Source organism: Microcebus murinus, chromosome 22 (genome assembly GCF_040939455.1).
Source record: "Microcebus murinus isolate Inina chromosome 22, M.murinus_Inina_mat1.0, whole genome shotgun sequence".
Classification (NCBI taxonomy): Eukaryota; Metazoa; Chordata; class Mammalia; order Primates; family Cheirogaleidae; genus Microcebus; species Microcebus murinus.
This window is the reverse complement of record NC_134125.1, coordinates 4218876-4243604: the sequence shown is the minus strand read 5'-3', so window position 1 is coordinate 4243604 and position 24729 is coordinate 4218876. Positions and strand designations below refer to the sequence as shown.

The 24729-nt window shown below is 49.0% G+C and overlaps 1 protein-coding gene and 5 non-coding genes across 9 annotated transcripts in view; 1 reads left to right on the top strand and 5 right to left on the bottom strand.

The window, feature by feature from the left end:
- Positions 1-5875: 5875 nt before the first annotated feature.
- The window catches only part of UBC (ubiquitin C), a 423461-nt gene continuing 404607 nt past the window's right edge, over positions 5876-24729 (bottom strand). For 2 of the 4 annotated variants that reach the window (XM_075996441.1, XM_020282970.2), the window contains 2 exons: positions 8821-8884; positions 5876-7997 (listed from right to left, as the gene is read on the bottom strand). In XM_075996441.1, coding sequence (XP_075852556.1) covers positions 5937-7994 — 2058 coding nt within the window. In that variant the 5' untranslated portion in view covers positions 7995-7997; positions 8821-8884 and the 3' untranslated portion in view covers positions 5876-5936. Of the gene's footprint in view, positions 7998-8217; positions 8286-8820; positions 8885-8987; positions 9007-24729 lie in introns of those variants that run through there. The other 2 variants (XM_020282968.2, XM_020282971.2) reach the window with 2 other exon arrangements.
- On the bottom strand, positions 15318-15389 carry TRNAA-UGC (transfer RNA alanine (anticodon UGC)). Its single transcript has one exon. It is a non-coding gene; the product is annotated as a tRNA-Ala (tRNA).
- On the bottom strand, positions 18853-18924 carry TRNAD-GUC (transfer RNA aspartic acid (anticodon GUC)). The gene has a single exon. It is a non-coding gene; the product is annotated as a tRNA-Asp (tRNA).
- Positions 19370-19442, bottom strand: TRNAF-GAA (transfer RNA phenylalanine (anticodon GAA)). Its single transcript has one exon. It is a non-coding gene; the product is annotated as a tRNA-Phe (tRNA).
- On the bottom strand, positions 23673-23744 carry TRNAD-GUC (transfer RNA aspartic acid (anticodon GUC)). Its single transcript has one exon. It is a non-coding gene; the product is annotated as a tRNA-Asp (tRNA).
- Positions 23972-24043, top strand: TRNAA-UGC (transfer RNA alanine (anticodon UGC)). Its single transcript has one exon. It is a non-coding gene; the product is annotated as a tRNA-Ala (tRNA).

Here is a 24729-nt window from a genome sequence, read left to right as displayed (position 1 = left end):
TTACCTGGTACTAGTTAAAAAGTAGTTCACACACTTAATGACAGTAACTCGACTAGTGGTTCCGCCCTTGCTGTACTAAGAGGGCCTTACTCCACACCAAGCGTTTGGTATTTGTTGAAAACCCTCCAGCCCCACCTTCCCACTTGCTGGTTGCACATCAGCTATGCCGGTCTGCTTTCTGTTCCTCAAATATGCAAAACTCTTTTCTAGCATTTTCCATCCCAAACCTCTCCTACTCAACCTGAGAGACTCCCATAGCTCCCGTTATGCAATGCATGCATATTACCAAATAAAGGAACAGAGCTAGGCTATTTGAATAAAGACAAAAGCCTCAGTACAAAACAGAAAGAGCGATCAGATTTCAGGGAAGACAGGTAATTCCAGTTGGGACAGGGGAGGAAGGCTTTGTGGAATCTTTGAATGAGGATTTCATTTGTTGACGTGGCAGTGGTGGCATTTTATCAAGAGGGAACAGCTTTGAAGGGAGCTTTGAAGGGAGGTGGGGAATGACAGTGTGTATGTGGAGAAAAAGAAAGTGGTCAGCAGATAAGGGAAGCAGCAGTTAGAGGTCTTTGGGGGTTAATTAGACCTCACTAGACACAGCAGGAAATAGAGGGTCTTCCTTGAAGCTATACTCGCTACAGTTGTTATGGAATAATTCCAGCTTAGGTCAAAACGGATACAGCTGCAGAACTGAAGAGCAGGTTATTCTATGCAGACAAAGAAGAAAGGAAAAGGCCTTTGGGGAGGACAGTAAATTAATTTCTACTGATGAGTAAACAAGCCTCTGGAAGTAGAAAGGTAAAAGCATGAATTGCTTGGCCAACCACAACCACTTGGGGGCGCTGCAGGCTTCATGACTAAACCAAAGTCTGTCCCAGTAGCTCCCCCTTCCTTCAGAAATAAGCACTGCACACTAAGATAACGGACCCCTTTAATTAAAAGGCCCTTGGCCATCTCCAAGAGGATATACCTGCATGGAAGCCATACTGGTAGTATCTTGGTGAGGATTTTGCTGTGCTTTCAGGCAAAGCGCAACTGTAACACTGCTTTAAATAAATACAAATCATATATTTTTTCCTATTTTATTCAAGACTCACACAACTGCATGTGAGTGAATCCTTACATAGCATTCATTCAAGTGCGAAACCAAACTTTGGTGTGCTTTAAGATTTAACAATCATACAGTTAACTATACAAGTCTAGGCCGGAGTGGTGGCTCACACCTGTAATCCTAGCACTTTAGGAGGCCTAGGCGGAAGGATTGCTCAAGGTTAGAAGTTTGAGACCGGCCTGAGCAAGAGTGAGACCCCGTCTCTACTAAAAATAGAAAGAAATTAATTGGCAACTAAAAATATATAGAAAAAATTAGCCGGGCATGGGGGTGCATGTCTGTAGTCCCAGCTACCCGGGAGGCTGAGGCAGGAGGATCGCTTGAGCCCAGGAGTTTGAGGTTGCTGTGAGCTAGGCTGACGCCATGGCACTCTATCTGGGGCAACAAGAGACACTGTCTCAAGAAAAAAATAAACTATATAAGTCTAGCATCTCTGTCCTTTCATTAGACCGAGGACCCTTTGGTAGCAGAAACATTTCTCATTCATCACTGTGTCACTGTAATTCCTCACATGCTTGTATTTGTTAGGTGGAGCTTCTTCTAAATGTTCACTACGGGTTGTGTTACCCTCCTAGTTTTATTCTTGAGAAAATTACACAAAAGGTCATTTTCCTCTATACAAAATGAAAGAATGTTAGAACTCTGTCAAAACGATAAAGTGAAAAGAGCAAGGTGCAAGACAGACCGTACAGGTTAGTATGCTACCTTTTGGGTGAAGGGGAATATATATTAGTAGAGTAGTTCCTTATATATTCATAAAGTCTGAAAGTACATGCTAAGGACAAGGGGTGAGGAGACAGGGTGGATGGGAGATGAGGATGGAAGATTTTTCATTATAGTTTGAAGCTTTTAAATTTGAAATACATAAATATGACCTAAAGTTACATTAAAAATAGAATAGGCCAGGTCCAGTAGTGTACACCCATAGTCCAGCTATGCTGAGGTGGGAGGATCACTTGAACCCAGACAAGTGAGGTTGCAGTAAGCTATGATGGGCCAACTGCACTGTAGCCCAGGTGACAGAGGAAGACAATGTCTCAAAAAGAAAAGAAAAATATCCCCAGGACATTAACAAATACACTAGTCATGAATTATAAAATTAAGTGCTGATTAATTATCTCCAAGAAATTTATTAAAACAAATCATTCTATTTATGCTATCCTTTCAAAATCTTTAAGTTTTTGTATTTTTTTTTAATTGAGACAGAGTCTTGCTTTGTTGCCCAGGCTAGAGTGAGTGCCGTGGCGTCAGCCTAGCTCACAGCAACCTCAAACTCCTGAGCTCAAGCAATCCTGCTGCCTCAGCCTCCCAAGTAGCTGGGACTACAGGCATGTGCGCCACCATGCCCAGCTAATTTTTTCTATATGTATTAGTTGGCCAATTAATTTTCTTGTATTTATAGTAGAGACGGGGTCTTGCTCTTGCTCAGGCTGGTCTCGAACTCCTGACCTCAAGCAATCCGCCCGATTCGGCCTTCCAGAGTGCTAGGATTACAGACGTGAGCCACCGCGCCCAGCCTATGTAAAGCTCTTTTAATGGGATGTCTTTTTTTTTTATTATTATTACTCAATGTCAGTCTGCATTTGGGATGTCTTAAAAGTAGATTTTTCTCATTGCCCTCACGTTCCCTTCTTGAAATCCCACATTTCACATTTTTTAACTTATTTATTAGAGACAGTCTCACTCTTGTTGCCCTGGCTAGAGTGCCATGGCGTCAGCCTAGCTCACAGCAAACTCCTGGGCTCGTGATCCTCCTGCCTCAGCCTCCCGAGTAGCTGGGACCACAGGCATGTGCCACCATGCCCAGCTAATTTTTTCTATATATTTTTAGGTGGCCAATTAATTTCTTTTTATTTTAAGTACAGACAGGGTCTCACTCTTGCTCAGGCAGTTCTCGAACTCCTGAGCTTAAACAGATCCACCGGCCTCAGCCTCCCAGAGTGCTAGAATTACAGGTGTGAGCCACCATGCCTGGCCATTTTAAAAAAATAAAACTTAAAAAACGATATGGCCAGGCATGGTGGCTCATGCCTGTAATCCTAGCACTCCGGGAGGCAGAGGCAGGTGGATGGTTTAAGCTCAGGAGTTCAAGACCAGCCTGAGTAAGAGCAAGATCCCGTCTCTACTAAAAAAATAGAAATTATCTGGACAACTACAAATATATATATATATGTAAAATTAGCCAGGCATGGTGGCGCATGCCTGTAGTCCTAGCTACTCGGGAGGCTGAGGCAGAGGGATCGCTTGAGCCCAGGAGTCTGAGGTTGTTGTGAGCTAGGCTGACGCCATGGCACTGTAGTAGTCCAGGCAACAAAGTGAGACTTCATCTCAAAAAAAGAAAAAAATAGTATGATCCCTTTGTCAGTCCCAATTAGTAACCTATCCTACAGAAACATTACTATACCAAAGATATATGTTTAAGGATGTACTTTGCAACAGCAATGCAATAGCAAACCTGGAAACAAATGCTGGTGAACACGTTAAATCATAGGGCAGCAATACAACAGAATACTAGCAAAACTAATTAAAAAGAATGAGGTAGCACAGAAAGATGTCCCTAATTATGTAGTCCAAAACCAAAAAAAAAAAAAAAAACCCTGAGAAACATACTGAGAATGGTTGAATGTGTGTACACATACATATGTACATAATAAAGTATGGCATATTTATTACACAAGTAAAAGTCCAAAAGAATATCAAACTGTTCAAAGTAGTTATCCCTGGGAAGTGAAATTCCAGATGATTAGGAATTTAGGTGGATTCCTATCACCTGACTTTATAAACCATGCATACACAAATGCACCATGCACAGTGTGTATGTAAGCATGATTTATAATTAAAAACAAAAGGCAAACATTTTCCTAGCTTTTTTTTCCCTGGGGATGAGCATGTAAGTAAATCTCATTTTCTATATCACTAATTTTATTAATGTGCTTATATTACTCTGCTTTTCAAAACCTTTCTTGTACTTACACCTGTAAAGAGCAATTCCTCTCGTTGAACTTGATAAGAAGCACTTTAAAGGAACCAAGTGTTCTTCAGTGAGGTTTCAAGTGAGCATCTTCACTCCTACAACACTGTGCATGTTTCTAAAGTCACTGATGAGAATTCTTTTTGAGGCCAAGGACCTCTCTGTTGCTCAGGCTGGTCTCAAACTCCTGGGCTCAAATCCTCCTTCAGCCTCCCAAGTAGCTGGAATTACAAGCACATGTCACTGCACCTAGCCTTGCCTCTTTATTAAATAGACTAATGTTCCCTTGACACCAAGATCCTTCTGGCTCTTGGTAATGCACTCAGGGTGTGTCTTAAGGCGCGCTGATCTGTTAAAACTGAGATGACCTACCCCCACATCTTCAAGAACATTATTAGCCAGACTTCCTTGTACTTGATTTCTGGGCAACTTGGAAGCCCATTTTCAAAAAGCACTCCATGCTAATTTAGGAAGGAGCCTTATGATGCCAGTCATCAAATTAAGGTCTTCAGACACTACTCAAGGGTTTTCTTTCCTTACACCAAGGCCACTCTGGCCTCATTGAGCGTTAGTCACGCAAAAACTAGCAAACCAACAGGAAGTGACTAGCAGCCTGGTGGTTGGGTTTCTTGGGGTAATGTTCTTGACCTATGTGCTCACTTGCCTGCGTGAGTCACAGAAATTGTTTATCATACATTAGAAGCATTTATGTGAACATGAAGTAAAAACTCAACAGACTTGCAAATTATTTCTCAGACTTACTGATCCCTAAAGCTATGACTGGTTTGAACCTGTTCACTTTTACCTGCTTTACATCACAGAATTATTCTAGAGCACAGGTTATTCATGGATCTCCTAAATCTTAAGGGATCTGGGTAGGGAGTGGTTTCACTCTTTGGGAAAAACAATTCCTACTTTCAAGTCCTTTACAGGACTGGATTTGAGGTGTTCACCACCTGGCTCAAACCAGCTTCCCTGCAACTCCCACCTTTGGTTCCAGTTAATAGCATTTAATTCCTTACCAGTACCATCTGATTCGGCAGACGCCACTGAACACTTGTGCACATTAAGACCAGATACCAAATGTTTTACTCACCAATTAAGTTATGTAAGAACCCTTTATCTATGGCCACCACTTAAAATTGGAAGTGTCAAATTCATTTTGACAGGTTAATTTCAACATTAACATTTCCAGAAACAGTTTTCATCCCTTAATTACTATACTACATGCTTGGCTACTACACTTTTAATACGTTACCTGCCACATCCTTTTTAACACACTGCTGTGCTAGGAGAAAAAAAAATTTAGGGCCACAGTGTTTCATTATGAAAAAACAAAAACTTTGAAAACAAAATGACTCTAATGAAGTTAATGTATACTAAAATCTGACCAAATGACTTTCTACACAGCTCAGTGTATATTTATATAGAGCTATGTATTAAAGCCAATTCTTCTGTAGACCCATTCCCATCACTCCCACCTTTTTAATACCTTTCTGCTATTGCAGAAACTTTCCCATTCTCAGTTACCTGACACCACCCCCAAACCATTTTTAAAATCGATAGCTTACAGGTATATATCCACATATGAAAAATGCTTTCACCTCTGAATAACCTGGTTTTTATTTGCACCCACCTGCTACAGTTCTATATAAAGGCCACCTTTCCCCAACATCTCTCCCTCAATAGTCACCATGAATATTTAGAAAACCCAAAAACTCTGATCCCTCCCACACACCCCAATGTAATTCAAAAGAACCTAAACTTTAAGAAAAACAAAAATCACACTATTTGGGAATGCAACAACTTTATTGAAAGAAAAGTGCAATGAAATTTGTTGAAAGCTTAAACTTAGACACCTCCCCTCAAGCGCAGGACCAAGTGCAGGGTGGACTCTTTCTGGATGTTGTAGTCAGAGAGGGTGCGTCCATCTTCCAGCTGCTTCCCCGCAAAGATCAGCCTCTGCTGATCAGGAGGGATGCCTTCCTTGTCTTGGATCTTTGCCTTGACATTCTCAATGGTGTCGCTGGGCTCGACCTCGAGGGTGATGGTCTTGCCGGTCAGGGTCTTCACAAAGATCTGCATCCCACCTCTCAGACGGAGCACCAGGTGCAGGGTGGACTCCTTCTGGATGTTGTAGTCAGACAGGGTGCGCCCATCTTCCAGCTGCTTCCCGGCAAAGATCAGCCTCTGCTGATCAGGGGGAATGCCTTCCTTGTCTTGGATCTTTGCCTTGACATTCTCAATGGTGTCGCTGGGTTCGACCTCGAGGGTGATGGTCTTGCCAGTCAGGGTCTTCACAAAGATCTGCATCCCACCTCTCAGACGGAGCACCAAGTGCAGGGTGGACTCCTTCTGGATGTTGTAGTCGGACAGGGTGCGCCCATCTTCCAGCTGCTTCCCAGCAAAGATCAGCCTCTGCTGATCAGGAGGGATGCCTTCCTTGTCTTGGATCTTTGCCTTGACATTCTCAATGGTATCACTGGGCTCAACCTCAAGGGTGATGGTCTTGCCAGTGAGGGTCTTCACAAAGATCTGCATCCCACCTCTCAGACGGAGCACCAGGTGCAGGGTGGACTCCTTCTGGATGTTGTAGTCGGACAGGGTGCGCCCATCTTCCAGCTGCTTCCCGGCAAAGATCAGCCTCTGCTGATCAGGAGGGATGCCTTCCTTGTCTTGGATCTTTGCCTTGACATTCTCAATGGTGTCGCTGGGCTCGACCTCGAGGGTGATGGTCTTGCCGGTCAGGGTCTTCACAAAGATCTGCATCCCACCTCTCAGACGGAGCACCAGGTGCAGGGTGGACTCCTTCTGGATGTTGTAGTCAGACAGGGTGCGCCCATCTTCCAGCTGCTTCCCGGCAAAGATCAGCCTCTGCTGATCAGGGGGAATGCCTTCCTTGTCTTGGATCTTTGCCTTGACATTCTCAATGGTGTCGCTGGGCTCAACCTCGAGGGTGATGGTCTTGCCAGTGAGGGTCTTCACAAAGATCTGCATCCCACCTCTCAGACGGAGCACCAGGTGCAGGGTGGACTCCTTCTGGATGTTGTAGTCGGACAGGGTGCGCCCATCTTCCAGCTGCTTCCCGGCAAAGATCAGCCTCTGCTGATCAGGAGGGATGCCTTCCTTGTCTTGGATCTTTGCCTTGACATTCTCAATGGTGTCGCTGGGCTCCACCTCAAGGGTGATGGTCTTGCCAGTCAGGGTCTTCACAAAGATCTGCATCCCACCTCTCAGACGGAGCACCAGGTGCAGGGTGGACTCCTTCTGGATGTTGTAGTCGGACAGGGTGCGCCCATCTTCCAGCTGCTTCCCGGCAAAGATCAGCCTCTGCTGATCAGGAGGGATGCCTTCCTTGTCTTGGATCTTTGCCTTGACATTCTCAATGGTATCACTGGGCTCAACCTCAAGGGTGATGGTCTTGCCAGTGAGGGTCTTCACAAAGATCTGCATCCCACCTCTCAGACGGAGCACCAGGTGCAGGGTGGACTCCTTCTGGATGTTGTAGTCGGACAGGGTGCGCCCATCTTCCAGCTGCTTCCCGGCAAAGATCAGCCTCTGCTGATCAGGAGGGATGCCTTCCTTGTCTTGGATCTTTGCCTTGACATTCTCAATGGTGTCGCTGGGCTCGACCTCGAGGGTGATGGTCTTGCCGGTCAGGGTCTTCACAAAGATCTGCATCCCACCTCTCAGACGGAGCACCAGGTGCAGGGTGGACTCCTTCTGGATGTTGTAGTCGGACAGGGTGCGCCCATCTTCCAGCTGCTTCCCGGCAAAGATCAGCCTCTGCTGATCAGGGGGAATGCCTTCCTTGTCTTGGATCTTTGCCTTGACATTCTCAATGGTGTCGCTGGGCTCCACCTCGAGGGTGATGGTCTTGCCGGTCAGGGTCTTCACAAAGATCTGCATTGTCTGTTAGAACAAAAAGAAGAAACACCAAGGGAGTTTAGCAATTCACTACCATTCCTAATGTTGACAGTTAAATGTCATTTTATACTGGCCCAAGCATAGAAAATAAAAAACTTGCCTAAGAAATTTCACTGAACACACAGGTCACACCTGTCCACTTAGTTGGCAAAGCTCAGGAACCTGCCCAAAGCAAACCCAGGGGCCCCACTTATCCCCGCCTCACCAGCTGTCTGGCCCCTGTCCACTAAGGTCTACTCCAGGCACACACCCTGTGTCCTGCGACTGAGAAAAATCTACTACAAGCCAACCGGCAGGTGGCCCCACCCTGCATTATGAGCCAACACAGGAGCTGACGTCACGTGAGTGTCATGGCGAGCTGCGCCGCCCCCCCCCAGCGGGTGCCGAGCAGCACCGCCATAGCTACCGCCTCATCAACAGAAAGAAAAAAAAAAAACGAGTTTTCCAGTCAAGCGGCAGAAACGAGCGCTTCGCGTCAGAGTCCCCAACAGTTCCCGACCCCCGTAAAACAAAACTCCGTCACCTCCCGCCTTCGTTAAGGCCTCAGGGCCTCCCCGGGTCGTCCTCCCACCCACCATTCCCGTCTCTCTGACCGCACAGGCCTCCTCACAGCCAGGCGTCTTCCAAGTCCGGCTCGGAAACAGCTGCCATTTTCCTGCCTCCCTCCCCCTCAGGGCCACCCTGGTCGCGGCCCGGCAGACTAAGAGCCCCGGCGGCCGTTCCGCCCGCGGCGGGCCGACGAGCCGCCCACCTCCCGCGCGGCCGGAGAACCGCTGGGCCCCGGGCCGGCCGGCAGCGCTCCACTCACCACGGCGCGACAGCAGCAGCTAACACCACAGGACACTAACTCCGCTCCCGGCCTCGACGGAACTAGCTGCGCCACACCCGGCGCTTCCTTATATAGGTCATCGGCGACCGCCGCCCCGGAAAGATCCCTCCGCAGAAACGCCGAGAACGGACTACTTTTTTCCTCACCTTCCGGTCTCTGTAAAGAAAATTAGTGCCCGGAGTCATCCAGTTCCCCTCCTAACGTGTTCTCCTGTGGAGACTGTGGGTTCGGGGCTGAGTACGGTGGGATCTGGGCCGCCGCCCTGAGAGGCCTGGCGGAGGGATCAGCGCGCTCGATGCGCGCGGCGACTCCTGACGTGGCCGGCGCTCGCCCTGGGGGAGGGGAGCCGGCTGCGGGGAGGCGGGAAAACCCGGCGCGGATTCTTGCGGCGCCCGGAGCGGGCGGGTGGCCCGCGTCCCTCAGCCCCGGCGCCCCGGCCCCCTCGGCCCCAACGGTCACCGCACGACGCGAGGCCCGCCCTTGACGGACGAGGGGCTCGGGCCGAGCGCCGCCCGCGGGGTCGGGGTCCCGCGCCCTCGCGCGCTCCCTGCCCGGCCCAGCCCGCGCGGCTGACGGGGCTTTATTAGGGTCTCGCTGGGGATAATGACGGTGTTTTTGTTTCGCCAGGGTCCCCTCCCGCCGCCCCGGCCCGTGACGGGGGCTCCCCGTGTCCCCAGCGCCCGCTCACTCGGGGCGGCCCGGCCCATCCCCCGCCGAGCGGGCGCCGGGACAGGGGCCGTGACTCGGCAGATCTGGGCCAGGGACGCAGGCCCAGGCCTGGGGCCCCGGGGACAAGCCGGTGGGCCCCAAACCTGTGACCTGAAGATCAGTTTCCCGCGGGGAAGCGGCTCTGGTGTGTTCAGGTGGGATTTGGGACAGAAAGGTGAAAAAAAACATACGTTTTAAAACTGTTGCAGCTGCGAGATGGAGGCTGCCCGAGCTAGATTTTTCTAGGCTGTTCTCTATCCTTCCTGGGTATTCCGGAAGGCCTTGGGCGCGAGGAGGTCCCCCCAGGTGTCAACAAGGAGGCATCATCGGAATCTCAGTTGTGTTCGTGTTTAATTCACTCAGAAATTGAACCCACTGAAGCCTGAGATTTTAAAAGACGTGAATGTCAGCCCTGAGTATTTCTGAGGAGAAAAACATGTAAATATGTCAAACATGAAATGTAGCGCTACAGGCACATTCCATTCTGATAAAAGAGGGAGGAGGAAAAGCCTCACCAGCCAGATTTTTTTACTTTTACCACAACCCATTTTGTGATCCCTGTGTGTCATTTCTAAGTGTTTTAAAATATAGGAATACGGTGAAATTTTGAAGCAGGTTTTTTAAAGTTTACAGTGAAATGTCTCCCCCGTGCCCTCAATTTCCCAGCCAACATTCCTTCTGGACTCTTCTAGAACGACTGTTTCTACAAATGTGGGGGTGGGGGAGATTACTTTGATTTCTATCCTTAAAGCCTTAAAAAAAAAAAAAAAAAGGCTACTAACTGAAAAATGTGCCATGAGGTAAAGGCTACATTCTTTTAAATTATGAACAGTATATTATTTAAACAGTATGCTTAAAATATGAATCAAACGTGCTACTTATTTTCTTTGGTAACCTATCTTTGTATGTATTATGAAAATACAAGTTCTGAGCCTTTTTCAAAATAGACTTTAACCTCTGTAATTGTTAACATTTTGCAAAGAGAATGAAGTCATGTGTTACTGGGAAATGAGTAATAAAAGACACGAATTGAATCTCAGCCCTGTATATTTCTGGGGAAAAAAAAAATTTAAATGTCAAATATGAAATGTATTTCTACAGGCAAATTCCATTTTGATAAAAGAGGGAGGGAGAGGCCGGGCGGCCGGGTGGCTCATGCCTGTAATCCTAGCACTCTGGGAGGCAGAGGCGGGCTCGAGGTCAGGAGTTCAAAACCAGCCTGAGCAAGAACAAGACCCCCTATCTCTACTATAAATAGAAATTAATTGGCCAACTAATATATATAGAAAAAACTAGCCGGGCATGGTGGCACATGCCTGTAGTCCCAGCTACTCGGGAGGCTGAGGCAAGCAGGATTGCTTGAGCCCAGGAGTTTGAGGTTGCTGTGAGCTAGGCTGATGCCACGGCACTCACTCTAGCCTGGGCAACAGAGTGAGACTCTGTCTCAAAAAAAAAAAAGAGGGAGAGGAAAAAGGCTCACCAGCCAATGTGTTTATTTTTACCCCAACCTAATTATATAAAATGTCATTTTCCAGGATTAGCAGGAGACCCGAGTGATTCCCAAAACAGATTTCTGCAAAGGTTATTTCTACAATTTCTACATTTCAGGAAGGAGTTTTTAAAGGAACAAAAAGCCAAGGTTCTTTCTAAGGTGACCAGGCCTGGCTTCAAACCACATCGTGTTTTTGCTGCTTTGCTGCAAGCCTTGTGATTCATGTTGTTTAAAGGCTGAGTCACCAGCTTTGTGACATGGCTTTTTTCAAAGTCTAAAAAGGTACAGAGAAAAACAGCCCTGTGATTACAGGGGCGGGTTGGGAAGCCAGGAGAAGAGGAGGAAGGAGGAAGATGAAGGGCTGGGGAGTGGGGTGGGGGAATGGGCCAAGGTTTAGCTCAAAAGGGAAACTGATGTCTCTAGCAGAAAAAATTCTCAGAAACCCCCCAAGCATTCCCTAACTTAAGTCCACCAGTGGGTTGTTGTTGAAGGAAACATTTCCCCCCCAGAGCAATGAGATCAGAGGGAGGGGAGGAAAAAATGGCCTCCTAAAAGAGAGGTGGCATATGTCTCTAGAAGGGTGTAATTTGCCCTTCAGGGGACATTTGGCATTTTTGGTTGTCACATCTGCGAGGGGGCGGCAGGTATGGGTGCTACTGCTAGCACCCAGGGGTAGATGCCAGGGTGCTGGGCTAAACATTCTGTGGGTGTCCCCACTACAAAGACTCATGCAGCCCAAAATGTCAGCGATGCAAGTTGAGAAACCCTGCCCTACAGAAGACGTCTGTTGCTGTTACAGCTGCTGTTCTATTCTCTCAAGAGGGCTCCCAAGGCCTCGGTGTCCCTTAGTGCCCCACTTGGACTCATGAGTCAGGTATCAAGTCACGCTCCTGGAACCTAAACCCTCCTGACCTGGAACAGGTTGTGCTAGAATGTGCGAGAAGCGGGATGAGTCATTGGATCCATTTTCAGTTCGTTCCACCCACAGATCCGTCCTTTGCAGGCGCCCCAGAGAAGATTGCTTCAGAGCTGGCACCAATGGCAAAGGGACAGAGGCCCAGCAACAGGGCGGGATTGGCAGGCAGGCGGGAGCACGTGACGGGCTGAGCTCACAAAGGGCCTGGGTGTGGGGCTGCGGGTGGGGGTGGGTCGTGCCGGCCTGTCTGCCTGCTTTTCTTGCTTCCCTCAAAGAATTCCATTCCCCAAGGTCACAACCTTGTATGGGACTTAATCCTACACTGACAAGCTGTCTGAGTGCACAAGGGTCAGCAAACTTGTTCCACCCAAGAGAAAGCGTGAAATCAGAGGGCTGGGTGGGAAAGCTCTGCCTTGCTTTGTCATGGCTTATATAACCATAAAAGGTGGTCAAGGGTATCTGCAGGTTAGAGGCCTCGCAAACAGGAAAAAAAATAAACCCAAGGGATTTTGTTCTTTTTCCTGTTTACCTATGTGCTTCTGAATTGTGTGGCAGAACACAAACTGCTCCATCTTAAAAATAACCCATTCACCCACACCTGTCAAAATCAGACTTAAGGTCTAGTCTCCAAATTTGCCTGCTTTAGGAATATTAGAAAGTTATTTAAGGTATTTGGGCTTTGTTTTTGTCATTGTTTGTTTGGCTTTGTTTTTAAATTGTAGTAAAATGCACATAACATAAAACTTGCCATTTTTAAGTGTACAGTTCAGTAGTGTTAAGTACATTCACACTATGCGACTGTCACTACCATCCATCTCCAGAACTGTGCTCATCCTGTGCAAAGGGAACTCTGTCCCCAGTGATCAACTCCCCGTTCTTCTTCCCCAAGGCCCTGGCACCCACCATCCTTCTCCCTGTCTCTGTGAATGTGACTACTCCAGCAACCTCATATAATGGCTTTGATTGATTATTATTTTTATCTTTTAAATTTTCTTTTGGAGCTAGAGTCTTGCTCTGTTGCCCGGGGTAGAGTGCCGTGGCGTCAGCCTAGCTCACAGCAACCTCAAACTCCTGGGCTCAAGCGATCCTCCTGCCTCAGCCTCCTGAGTAGCTGGGACTACAGGCATGTGCTACTGTGCCCAGCTAATTTTTTCTATATATTTTTAGTTGGCCAATTAATGTCTTTCTATTTTTAGTAGAGACGGGGGTCTCGTTCTTGCTCATGCTGGTCTCAAACTCCTGACCTTGAGTGATCCACTCGCCTTGGCCTCCCAGAGTGCTAGGATTACAGGCATGAGCCACCATGCCCAGCCCATGACCCTGTTTTACACATTTCAGGGAGCCAGGAATTATAGGTAAATCATAAGTCAATACATAGAAGACATATTAGTTTGGCCTGAAAAAGTGGGATATCTCTCAAAGTAGGGATTTGGGGGGGGCAGGTTTGGTGGCTCACACCTGTAATCCTACCCCTCTCAGAGGCCGAGGTAGGAGGATAGCTCAAGCTCAGGAGTTTGAGACCAGCCTGAGGAAGAGCAAAACACCAACTCTACAAAAAAAAAAAAAAAAAGCGGGGTTGGGGGGTTATAGGTTGCAGGTTGCGCTTGCAGGTTATAGGTGGGTTTAAATTTAAAGACACTTTGACTTGTAATTGGTTAAAGACCTGAAGCTTTGGTCGGGCGCGGTGGCTCACGCCTGTCATCCTAGCACTCTGGGAGGCCGACGCGGGCGGATTGCTCAAGGTCAGGAGTTCGAAACCAGCCTGAGCAAGAGCGAGACCTCGTCTCTACTAGAAATAGAAAGAAATTAATTGGCCAACTAACATATATATATAAAAAAAAAATGAGCCGGGCATGGTGGCGCATGCCTGTAGTCCCAGCTACTCGGGAGGCTGAGGCAGCAGGATCAGCAGGATTGCTTGAGCCCAGGAGTTTGAGGTTGCTGTGAGCTAGGCTGATGCCATGGCACTCACTCTAGCCTGGGCAACAAAGTGAGACTCAAATAAATAAATAAATAAATAAAGGCTTGGGACCTTTTAAGATAGGGAAGTCAGTTAATCAGAGACCAGCAGGGGACATATATGTGTAAATTGAGGACCTGCAGGTGTGTCTTGCATAGCCTTAGGCCCATCAATGCGTTACAGAGGATATCTGTAAGAAGGGAGGGGGGCATCATGAGGCCTGTCTGACCTCCACCTTCTTGGCAGTCAATTCAGTTTTAGGGTATCCCCTTGGCCAGGAGGGGCTCCATTCAGTCAGCCGGTTGGGGGGGAAGCCTTAAGATTTTATTTTGTTTACAGCAGTATTAGAAATAGTTAATTGTAACATACAAAGTAAAACGGAAGTATATAATTAGTTCCTTGTTAGGCCTGATCACTTTAGAAATCATCTTCAACATTCAAGAAAAAACCTTGTTGACATTTAGGGAGAAATAACCTTCACCAAAGCTCACTAGAACAGGAACTGTCACCACTGTGTGTCACCATGTCACTGGTGAGTCACTTCACAAATTTTAGTTCCCTCATCTCAGATATGAAAACTTTGCGAAGACCTCCCTTTGACCATTACAGCGGTCCCCAACCTTCCTGGCACCAGGGATTGTTTCCATGGAAGACAAATTTTCCAGGGACGGGGATGGGGTGGGGGTGGGGTTTCAGGATGATTCAAGCGCATTGCATTTATTGTGGTGCACTTTGTTTCTATGATTACCTTGTAACATATGATGAAGTAATTATACAACTCGCCATAGGTCGGGACTCCTGCTCTGACACACGAAGTCGAGTGAATGGGACAGGAGCTGGCAGCGAGGGATGCATCGTGGCTACAGACAAGGAGCCCTAACCACGGAATGCAGGAATGCAGCCGGGTCCCTGCTGTCTATAAGAGCTCGTCTTTTATTTGCAATGACAAAATACAGAAACAGGGCACGAATATAAATGCAAACAGAATGTGCATTAAAGCCACTGACTTCATTCTGTGCCTTTGTGACATGTTACTGATGAAGCAGAGGCCAAGCCCGGTGTGGGGAGGCCAGTTTGCTTTTGGGGTGCTCCCTCTGCAGGCGGCGTGTTGCCCGCAGCACAGAGGAAGGGAGCCGACAAGCAGAGGGGCCCAGCCCTGCGGGTGACTCACACGCTTGCACGCTGATGGCCAGGAATGAATCAACAGTCCTCCAGACCGGTTTATCATGTCACAACAAAACGCCAGCAAACATGTAGTAGTAAACTCCCGAAAGGATCATTCTGTTCACTTTTGCTGTGGTTTCCATGGAGTCAGGTTTTGCCTTTTACATTTGTTCTTCTGTTACTATTACTGGCGATTTAATACTAGAGAACCATGAACAAAAAGAGTAAAATGGAAGTGGAGATGCCGGGGATCGAACCCGGGGCCTCATACATGCAAAGCATGCGCTCTACCACTGAGCTACATCCCCCTCCCCTTTTGGTAGCTTTCTTGAAAATCTCTGTTATAATGTATTCTTAAAGATTGTTTTTTTTCTTTTTGTGTTTACATGTGCTTTATTTATGTTTTTGGGTTTTATTTTTTTTCAATTGAGTAGTTGTACATAATTTATGGGGTATAATGTAATTTTTTGATACATACAATGTGTAATGTTCAAATCAGGGTAATTGGCATATTCTTCACTCAAACATTGATCATTTTCTTGTGGTGAGAATGTTCAAAATCTGCTTTTCTGGCTGTTTGAAAATAGACAATAAGTTGTTGAGTATAGTTGCCTTATAGTGCTATAGAACACTAGAACTTATTCCTCCTGTTTAGCCAACTTCACCAGCCCGTGGCTATACTGCCCCCACTATTCTACACTCTGCGTCTATGAGGTCAACCTTTTTAGCTTCCATATATGACTGAGGCCATGCAGTATTTATCTTTTTTTGCTTAGCCTATTTCACTTAACATGTCCTCCAAACTCCTCCATGTTGCCTGGAATGGCAGGATTTCATCCTTTCTTCGTGGCCGAATTGTATTCCATTGTGTACACAGACCACTTTTTCTTTATCCCTTCATTTGTTGGTGGACATGTAGCTGGATTCTATATCTCCCCCACTGTGAATAGCGCTGCAATGAACACTGGGACATTGGGTGCAAAAAGGGTTTTTCTTTTCTAATTTAAAATTTTGTTGCACATGTCCTGAACATTGAAAAAAAAAAGAAAGTAAAAACATTAAACTTTTCTCTTGTGACAATCCCTTCTAAAAAAAAATAAATAAAAAATAAAAAAATAAAAAAATAAAATTTTCTGTGTTTAAACAGGTTTTTGATTTTAGCAAAAGCAAATCAAAATAAAATGTTTTGGCCGGGCACAGTGGCTCACGCCTGTAATCCTAGCACTCTGGGAGGCTGAGGTAGGCGGATGGCTCTAGGTCAGGAGTTCGAGACCAGCCTGAGCAAGAGCGAGTCCTGGTCTCTACTAGAAATAGAAATTAATTGGCCAACTAAAAATATATAGAAAAAAAAATTAGCCAGGCATGGTGGCGAGTGCCTGTAGTCCCAGCTACTCGGGAGGCTGAGGCAGGAGGATCGCTTGAGCCCAGGAGTCTGAGGTTGCTGTGAGCTAGACTGATGCCACCACACTCTAGCCCGGGCAACAGAGTGAGACTCTGTCTCAAAAAAAACAAAAAACAAAAAAACGTTTATGTTCCCCAGATAGGCCCACTCTTCCTAGCCTGGCAGCTAAAATTCACACTGGCACCAGAACCAAGGGACAAACGAAAGAGTCATTTTTGAGCATTGCTCCTCAGAGACGAGAGACGGAAGGGAAAATCAGGAGTTTCTTTGCCTTAAATAAGGGCACCGGCTCAGTTGTGCCCGCGCCCAGAAACCTCTGCGTTCTCACCCTTAAACACCATCCCTGCCTTCAGTGACTTTGAGGTTTGCACACCAGCTTGAAGACTTTTTTTTTTTTTTTCTCCCCAAATAACTCTTCTGAAAATAAAAATGAGCAAACTAAACAGAAACAGATGCAGGCCCGGAATCAGGGCTTCACCTCAGAGGAATGTGCTTACGATGGCGCCCGGCCAAGAGCCCGCCTGGAACTGTGAGTTAGCACCCCCCGCCCGCCCAGCGTGCTCCTTAAGCACACCTGGGGACACAAGCCACAGGGTTTAGTGCCCTTCGGTCATCGAGGGGCCATTCGGTGGGCAGGGAGTGGGTGAGAGGGCAGGAAACTGAAGGCGACACCTCTGCCCTCCAGCCTTGGCTGTCTCCCCTGTGGTGGGGGGACGCTGCCTCAGAAAACGTCCGGCTCCTGGCTCCCATCCGCCCCTACAGCCCGCGGGCGCTGAGACCTGCGCAGCAGAAGGCCAGGCGTTGTCGGAGTCGGTACCCGGCACAGGAAGCTCTGGACACCGCGCCGCGGGGGGCATTATTTTGGGTGTGGTTCGGGAGCAAGCCAGGAGATGGCCCCAGGTCAGCAAGTGCCCCAGCTTTGTCCAGTGCCCAGCTGCAGGGCAGCCAGAGTGCTCGACTCAGAACAAACTTGCTTTGTTTCTTCTCTGCACGAAACTCTTTTTTTTTTTTTTTTTTTTTTGAGACAGAGTCTTGCTTTCTTGCCCAGGCTAGAGTGAGTGCTGTGGCGTCAGCCTGGCTCACAGCAACCTCAAACTCCTGGGCTCAAGCGATCCTCCTGCCTCAGCCTCCCGAGTAGCTGGGACTACAGACAGGAGCCACCATGCCCAGCTGATTTATATATATATATATATATATATATATATATATATATATATATATATTAGTTGGCCAATTAATTTCTTTCTATTTTTTTTATGGTAGAGAAGGGGTCTCGCTCAGGCTGGCTTTGAACTCCTGACCTTGAGCAATCCGCCCACCTCGGCCTCCCAGAGTGCTAGGATTACAGGCGTGAGCGCCCGGCTCTGCACAAAACTCTTAAAATCGAACCCATACTCCCTACCCTGCATACCCCTTCAAGGCACCACGTGATCTGGCCTCTGATGACAGCTCTGACTTCATTTCCTTCTCCTCCTCCTCCTTTCCCTCTCTCTTGGGACACCCAAGACACACCACCTGCTGCCCACCCCAGGGCCTTTGCACTTGCTGCTCCCTCTGCCTGCAGTGCTGCACCCGGCTCTTCTCATTGTCCAGGTCCTGGCTCAAATGTCCCCTCCTCAGAGAGGCCTTCCCGACCAAACTCTCTCTTTAGAGGGCCTGTGAATCCCACCCATTCCCTACCACATGCCCCTGGATTGGTTTGTTTTTCTTCGAGACATTGACCTGTTTTATACTCTTTCTTCATTGTCTGTGTCCCTAACTGGGTCGTCATCTAAACCCCACCGCAGGACCTGGTCTATCCTGTGTCCTGCTGCACCCAGTGCCTGGAACAGTGCCTGGCACAGAATAGGTGCTCAGTAAGCGTGTAAAGTGAATGCGAAAAGAGATACACGAATAGGTGGATAAAAGAATAGGAGTCTGGGAAGGGTGGTGGCTGTCTTCTGGAAGGTGAGTCTGCAAGCAAATCAGGACAAGGAAAGGTCTCCAGTCCATTAATGTTTTCTGTAGGGCCAAGCTCAGGGCTGGGGCCAGACAGGTGACATATTGGAGGAAGAATGAGCAGTCGGCACTCTGATTCTGAGAAAGCATTCTGTAAACTAAACAATTTGTAGCAAAGATGCAAGAGACGTTTTAACACTTCAGGGTAAGAACAGAGCCTTTCTTCTCTTCTTACCCTATGGCTAACCCTTGGGGACCCAGACAGTGACAGGGACCACATCCACAGAAAAGCCACCGGAAATGGAATCTCTCCTGCCTGCAGGGTTTATTTTTCCAGGGAAGAGTAAGGACTGGCTATGAAAGCTGAAGAATTTAATTTGTTGGGAAGACAAATGGAAAAAAATGCGGGAACATGGTAAAAAGCCATCAGCCTCCCCGTCGGGGAATCGAACCCCGGTCTCCCGCGTGACAGGCGGGGATACTCACCACTATACTAACGAGGACTGGCGCTGGCACCGCACCTTCAGGTGACTTCCTTAAAGTGTATGTAGCTCCCCCCAAGCAACAATGCTCCAAAAGAATTTAGTATTTTCCCACAAAACACCAAGTCCCATTTGACTTAACACCATTTTAAAGTGTCTGCTTCCAGCTCGGTCCTTGAGGGGCCGGAGAACAGAAATTAATACGCGGAAGGCAAACATGAACGAACAGACATCAGCAAACACGCCGCGGAGATGAATGAGCATTTAAGAAACTGGAAACGGTGTAGCCAGGAAAACCTTGACCTTGTCTGTTTCACCCACCCGGGGATTTGCGGGGAAGGTTCCCTCCCCTTCTGGGCCCCGGCGGATACTGCTCGGGGCTCCTTTAAATTTACAAAGTGAAACAAAACCTTTGCTAAGTGGAAAGAATCAGCTTCTCCTGTTCTCTGAGAGGGAAAAGGGGAGCTGCCGAAACCCGGGATCGAACCAGGGACCTTTAGATCTTCAGTCTAACGCTCTCCCAACTGAGCTATTTCGGCGGCCGCTGCCCACAAGCCGCGCTTCTGTCCTCCTAGTCGTTTCAATGGTCCCAGGTCTTCTCCCAGCTTGAAGCTGACGCCGGAAATGCGGACCCAGGAGAAACCCTGCTCTGCTCGCCCAGCGCCTGTGTGCTACGGCCCCTGCTCATCCTTCAAGCCCACCACCCCCGCCAAGAAGCCTTCCCTGACTGCGCCTCCCCACGGGACCCGGCCCCTCTCGCACACTGCTTGCTTATTGATCGCTTTCCGTGCCCGCGATCTGTCCCCCAGACGGCATGACGGACCCAAGAGGGGCATGTAGGCAACCTGCCTGGGTAACCGCGGGGTCCCTCAGTGCCTGCAACACCGCCTGGTATATAGTAGGTGCTTAATAAATATTGTGGACCGAATGAACGAATGAATGAATGAATGAATCCTACCTGGCCCGGAGCTCGGCTTTCCCAAGCTCCCTTCTCTGTGCAAAGGAATCGGGTCCCCCCGAGTGCAGCTCCCCAGGCGGTGTGAGGTGTGGCGACGGTGCTGCCCACGCCCAGGCCTGTGGGAGGACGCAGGGGCCCAAGTGTGGCCTTCCTCGGGGCAGGGAGTGACTCGGATCCGGCCTCCGAGGGCGGCCTCCAGTCCTGCGTGCACCTGCTCAGCTTCAAGGCACGCAGAAACCAACAGGTCGGCATGCAGCTGGGCCCTGGCGCCTCCCTGCCCTTGGGAAGTGGGTGGGCGGGTGAGTGGGGTGTTGTCTGGGGACACCGAGGACGCGGGGAGGGGCTTCCTTGCGCGAAATCGTCCCGTGAGCGTTTGCTGACCAGCTGATGACCACCTGGCCCGTGGACGAATCTGCATGCAAGACGATTCAGGGCGACAGCGAATGCTAAGAAGAAATACAGACCCGAGTGATGGGATGGGATGGCTGTGGTGGGGGGCAGTGTGAGAAGGGCAGATCTGAACAGACCCGAGGAATGAAGGGTCAAGACCTGTGTTAAGACCTGGAGGAAGAGCATCCCAGACAGAGGGAACAGCAGATGCAAAGGTCCTGCCCGAGCTTGCAGCGGCATTCACGTGAGCTCGGCTTGTTGGGGGTGCACAGACGGAGGCAAGAGGGTAGAGGACAGGGCCTGAGAGGTGGGCAGAGGTCAGATCTTGCCGTCCTTGAAGGCCTCAGAGGAGGGCTTGGGTTTTCCTGTGCGCGTTGGGAAGCCACTGCGGAGTGACATGATTGACGTCTTCAGTCTCCCCTCGCTGCTGTCCGGACGAGTGGACGGCGCAGTGGGGGGGCAGCAGGGAGGCCAGGCAGGAGGCTGCTGCGAGCGGCCCGGCCAGGCTGAAGGTGTCCCGGGCCAGGCAGGCCGTGGAGGCGTAGCTGAAGGGTTGGATCTGAGATAGGGTTTGGAAGGAGGCGAGCATGCCCTGTTGATGGATTTCACATGGGGACCAGGAAAAAGGAAGTGAGGGATGTTGACACCCATGACACCCAAGGGTTGGTCTGGGCTCCTGGGTGGATGGTGGATGCTTTTGACCAAGGGCAGGAGCCTCAAGGTGAAGAAGGAAATCAGGACTTATCCCTCGGAGCGTGACTGCATTTGGAGACAGGACCTTTAACGAGGTGATTACAAATCAGCCGGGCGTGGTGGCGCACACCTGTAGTCCAGACTGCTCAGGAGGCTGAGGCGGGAGGATGGCTTGAGCCCAGGAGTTTGAGGCTGCAGTGAGCTATGATGACGCCACCGCACTCTAGCCTGGGTGACAGAGGGAAACCATGTCTCAAACAAACAAACAAACAAAAAACATTGGAAAGCAAAAACACTCCCTCAGTCTCATGGTCCTGGTGAATACTTGTTACTTATTCACTCTGTTATGTTCCCCTATGGTTTTCTTTCCCAAATCATTCAGTTCCTACAACCCATCTCCTACTTTTCTCATTAGATAATACATTGGCTCAATGCTTAGCATATAGAAGGCTGTCAATAAATATTTTTTTAATAAATGAGCTACAAGATCTTACTCTATGGGACTCCCAGGGCTGCTGTGACAGATCACCACCAGCTGCGGGGCTTGACACTACAGGAATTGATTCTCTCCAGGTCTGGAGGCCGGAAGTCCAAAGCAATGGTGTCAGCAGGGTTGGGTCCTTCTGGAGGCGGTGGAGGAGATGCTGTCCCACCCCTCACTCCTGGCTCCTGGCGGTGGGTGACATCACGGTGTTCTGTGGCTTGTGGACACATCACTCCACTCTCTGCCTTCATCATGCGGGATTCCATTTATTGAAATACTTGTAAGAGAACACTTTTTCCATGAGTTCTATTAACAAATCATTTTTTCCTCTTCTATAAATCCATTACCAGTTGATTGTAATCTATTTGTATTTTAGGATTTTCCTTAGTGATTTGAATACATTATTTCTATAATAAAGATATCAATCTTTTGGTAGAGTTTTTAAAGAGATTTTCTACCTATACCAAAGTAGTACATGGAAATATTGTTACTTATTCACTTTGTTATGTTCCTCTATGGGAACATAACGTATTATTTAACAAACATATTATTTAACAAAAATAATACTTAAAGGCTCGTAATGAAGGAAACACCTTTTCTGTTTCTGTGCATGGAAGTCAGGCAAGGCCTTGGAATTCCCTTTATCCTTGTAGACTGGACTGTTTGATATGCTACTGTACTTTCTTCACGTTTAGCCGGTTTTGATTTTGATTTTTCACTCTGTCGCCAGGGCTAGAGTGCAGTGGCATCATCATAGCTCACAGGAACCTCTAATTCCTGAGCTCAAGCAATCTTCCCGCCTCGGCCTCCCAGAATGCTGGGATCACAGGCCTGAATTGATGATATATTTAGGGTAAAAGGAAAAAAATGTTCCCTGACCCAAGATGTTGATTGGATGTCTCCTTGGTTTCAGGATTTCAACTAAATACGGAGGAGTATAAAGAAGAGACAGAAAAAAGGGCAATAAAATCCCAGCCTATATAAACTATGTTGGAATAAAGAGGAAGAAAAGAAGACCTAAAAAAAAAAAAAAAAGGAAATGAGAAAAGAAATGAAAAGAACAGAACACCTATAATGTTAAAAAATTGTGATAGACGAGGAGCGAGGGGCTACCGCAGGGCACTCCTGGTTTTCGTTAAAGGATGATAGTTTTACTTGACTGATAAAACCCAGGCCTATCACTTTGATAAAATTCGAAAGGAGATAGAAGCTTTGGTTATGGTTTAAATAGAAAAAAAAATATCGAAAGGAGGGAGAGAAACAAAACGCAAACGGCCCAGAGAGGTGCACAACTGGAGAGCCAGGGTCACTCCCACCTGCCCTCCCGGCCCTGCTCCCGCCACGTCCCCTGTGCCGGGAGTGGACTGTGCTGGGGTGACCCAGGACGCGCTGTGCAGCCGGCTCTGCGCGGCGCCCCTCGCCTGCGGGACGTGCATACAGCAGGCTCTGGGGACGTGCATACAGCAGGCTCCGTGGGACGTGCATACAGCAGGCTCCGTGGGACGTGCATACAGCAGGCTCCGTGGGACGTGCATACAGTAGGCTCTGGGGACATGCATACAGCAGGCTCCGTGGGACGTGCATACAGCAGGCTCCGTGGGACGTGCATACAGCAGGCTCCGTGGGACGTGCATACAGCAGGCTCTGGGGACGTGCATACAGCAGGCTCCGTGGGACGTGCATACAGCAGGCTCCGTGGGACGTGCATTCAGCAGGCTCCGTGGGACGTGCATACAGCAGGCTCCGTGGGACGTGCATACAGCAGGCTCCGTGGGACGTGCATACAGCGGGCTCCGTGGGACGTGCATACAGCAGGCTCTGGGGACGTGCATACAGCAGGCTCCGTGGGACGTGCATTCAGCAGGCTCCGTGGGACGTGCATACAGCAGGCCCACCGCGTGGGCCGTGGCGAGCACTGGGTAGGTGAGGGTGCTGCGGCGCTGACGCACACTGCCCGCGCATGACTGCGGCGCATGGTTAGGCTGCGGCTGTCCCTTTGCAGACCACAAACATAAACATGAACAGTCACAGCTTTGCGGGTCTACACACCAATTTTTTGGCATAAAATGGAAGCTACAGTGTACACATCGCTGAGCGCCACACCACCTTTGTTCAATGCGTCCTTGCGGACCAGGAAGTCGCTGGGAAGGGCCCTTACACGGCCGCAGGTGCCACCCGTGCGCGGGGACAGGCACAGACTGTCAGGTGACAGATGTGCACACCATGGTTCAAAATGCTCACAGCCTCCCCGTCGGGGAATCGAACCCCGGTCTCCCGCGTGACAGGCGGGGATACTCACCACTATACTAACGAGGATGTGCCGCAGCCAGGCCCTTGCACATCAGCTCCTATAGACACGGCATTCTCCGGCTGCGGTTCCCGCTGACTCCGGATCTGAGCGCCGCGGACCAGGGGCTTCCCTCGGGCACGGAGGGTCTCCGGCAGCCGAGGGAAGCGTGGGGCATTCAGGGTGGGGAGCCCGGCAGCAGCAGAGCCGGGACCACTTCCCATATCCATGCTAACGGGAAGTACTAGTCCAGCCAGGGGATGTAGCTCAGTGGTAGAGCGCATGCTTTGCATGTATGAGGCCCCGGGTTCAATCCCCGGCATCTCCACTCTTTTCCTGATTTTCCTTGTAAATCGCAGTTTCAAGGTTATGATAGAAAGAAAAACCAGGAAAGACACGGGAGTTGTGGCGCTGAGGAAGGATCATTGGAGGCAGCAGTGAGCTGTGGTTGCACCACGGCATTCTGGCCCTGGTGGACAGAGTCCCTCAGAGGGTTCCAGGGACAGAGCAAGACCCTCCCACCGAAAAACATTCCTAGTTGTGCATCTCCTCAAACAGGTTTCTACACTGTGATTCCTAAAGAGGGTTCTGCACCTGGACGTTCATTCAGTGACTCCTTTTTTTTTCTTATATTCAACAGGCTGGTTCATTCAGTGACTCCTGAGCGCCCCAATGTCAGGTAATGCACACGCATTGAGCACCTGCTGTGTGCTCAGGTAGGGTGTACATAGCCTGGTATCCCCCGGAGAAGACAGGTGAGGCAAGGTTTCTTTGCCTTCCTGGGCTTTGTATTTGAGACCAGGAGACTAACAGCAAGCAAGCAGTGATACACTTTATGAAGACAGTAATAGTGATGAGAGGGAAAGTTTAGGGGTGTATGTGCAGGGGTTGCTTTAGATAAACTGTAGGCGGACACCTGTCTGCAGAAAGGGCGGCACACAGAGCGGGGGTGGGGGGAGACCGGCAAGTGCAAAGGCCCTGAGGGTGAAGGGGCCCGCTGTGCAGGTCCTGGGC